At 58.0% G+C, this 2,007-nt stretch overlaps 1 protein-coding gene across 1 annotated transcript in view; it reads left to right on the top strand.

Annotated features, from left to right (window-relative positions):
* Positions 1 to 2,007, top strand: part of TOP3B (topoisomerase (DNA) III beta) — a 24,837-nt gene that overhangs the window by 9,495 nt on the left and 13,335 nt on the right. The window contains exons 5-6 of the mRNA XM_011947335.1: positions 93 to 167; positions 1,596 to 1,792. Coding sequence (XP_011802725.1) covers positions 93 to 167; positions 1,596 to 1,792 — 272 coding nt within the window. The remainder of the gene's footprint in view (positions 1 to 92; positions 168 to 1,595; positions 1,793 to 2,007) is intronic.

Genomic DNA, 2,007 nt, shown 5'->3' with positions numbered 1-2,007 from the left:
CTGGGACCAAGCCCTGTCCTGGATAGGAGCACGGGGCAGGTGGCACGGGCTGGGTTTGCAGCAGGTGCATGTGAACGTGTGCTGTGTGGCAGGTGGAGGGCAGAGGCTGCGACTACATCGTGCTATGGCTGGACTGTGACAAGGAAGGGGAGAACATCTGCTTTGAGGTGAGTATGAGGCTCAGTTTGGTCCTCATTTTTGGCCTTTCTGACGCCAGCCCCAAACTGACACCAGCAGTCACACCATTCCTGGGGCCAAAGGAGGGAGTAAACTGTACTGGTTTAAAAACACCTCTCACCTCCCTTTATTCTGAAATTCCATAGATGTTTTTAACTGCATAGGCTTGTATTAAAGGTGGTCAGTTGTGCCTCTGCTTGCTGGGGCCGCACAGTATGAGTGAACATAGGAGGGGCGAAATTGGGTGGATGCAGGTTTCAGAATGGGACTGTCATGGGGCAGCTTGGTGTTCAGCATCCTGTGCCCAGCGTGACTTCTCAGGGACCTTGGGTTGATGCTGGCTGATTCCCGACCTCAGCACTGAGCTCCTTTTGCAGGCCTCGCTCTGCTCATCTCCTGCCCTACCCAGGATGCCTCCCGCCTCCAGCCAACCCCGGGAGCCCTGCAGAGAAGCAGGTGGCAGCTCCCTGTGCACACCCTATGCCCCATGCTTGCCCTGGCCATGGTGCCCTCACAGTGGCCATGTCTGCTGGTCTCACTTGGTGCCCTTCAGGCTGTTGTTCCCTATGGGTCGCCCCTGTGCTCCTGTACCCCCAGCTCTCGCCTGTGGCCCAAGAGCTGGTCAGTGAGACAGAGCTCAGGCACCTGGCATTGCAGTACAGCACCCTCAGCAAATGCGGTCACACTCTGTCTCTTCCCAGATTCCCTCCTCCCCTGCAGGGCGGCTCCTCCCTGGGGGCCTTTGCATCTGGGAGTGGAGAATGGGGGCAGCTCATGGGGCTTTCTCCCTTCAGAAATGAAGCCACTTATTCCCAGTAAGGAAGCTGCGTGGCCAGGCTCTGGCGGCGACCCTAGTCCCACTGCACGGCCTTCCTAGTGAGTCTCGGCTCCAGGACCCCTGCTGTGCTTTAGCCCGAGCTGCCCCCACCACAAGCTGGGACCACCTGTGGCCTTCCTGCTCTTGCCCATTTCCTTTCGCCTTCATTCTTTTCTCCTTCCCTGTCTTTTCTTCAGCCTCTTAAAATTTCCACCCACCCCTCCAAGCCCTCCCTCCTAGAAGGCAGGGAATCGGGTCATGTGGGATGGGTCTGGGGACTAGGAGGTCCCTCGTGTACTTGGCAGTAGCATTTCCTGATTTGGTGGGGATGAAAGCAGAGGATTAGAAGAGAGAGGGCGGGAGTAAGAAGGGAGTGTTCAAATATGTTTCTAGATGGGAGTAAAGAAAGTCGTGTGGTGGGGTGGTGTGGAGTGCCCAGGGCTTCTGGAAAGCCAGGGGGATAGAGGAGGATCTGGCAGGGGCAGGAGAGGGGGCTGAGCACACGTGTTCTTTCCTGGAAGGAGCCAGGCTTCACAGTGGGGTGGGGAGCTGTGGCAGGGATCTGGGAGGTTTGTCACAGCTGGCCACTCCCCACCTCCAGGTTCTTGATGCTGTTCTGCCTGTCATGAACAAGGCCCATGGTGGTGAGAAGACCGTGTTCCGGGCCAGGTTTAGCTCTATCACGGACACAGACATCTGTAATGCCATGGCCCGCCTGGGCGAGCCTGACCACAACGAGGCGCTCTCAGTGGATGCTCGCCAGGAACTGGACCTGCGAATCGGCTGTGCATTCACCAGGTGCTGGCCACACCCGCGGAGTCCTGAGCACACCCTCACTCTCCCTCAGCCAGAGACCTGCCTCTACTGGTCCCCCTCGGGGGCCCCTAGGCCTCTCAGAGCCAGTATGAGCAACAGGGGATTTCACCAACCCTGAAGAAGGCCGGGCACAGTGGCTCACACCTGTAATCCCTGCACTTAGAGGCCAGGATGGGAGGATTGCTTGAAGTTGGCAG

This window comes from Colobus angolensis, unplaced genomic scaffold (genome assembly GCF_000951035.1).
Source record: "Colobus angolensis palliatus isolate OR3802 unplaced genomic scaffold, Cang.pa_1.0 Scaffold260, whole genome shotgun sequence".
NCBI lineage: Eukaryota > Metazoa > Chordata > Mammalia > Primates > Cercopithecidae > Colobus > Colobus angolensis.
This window is presented reverse-complemented; position numbering and strand designations above follow the sequence as displayed.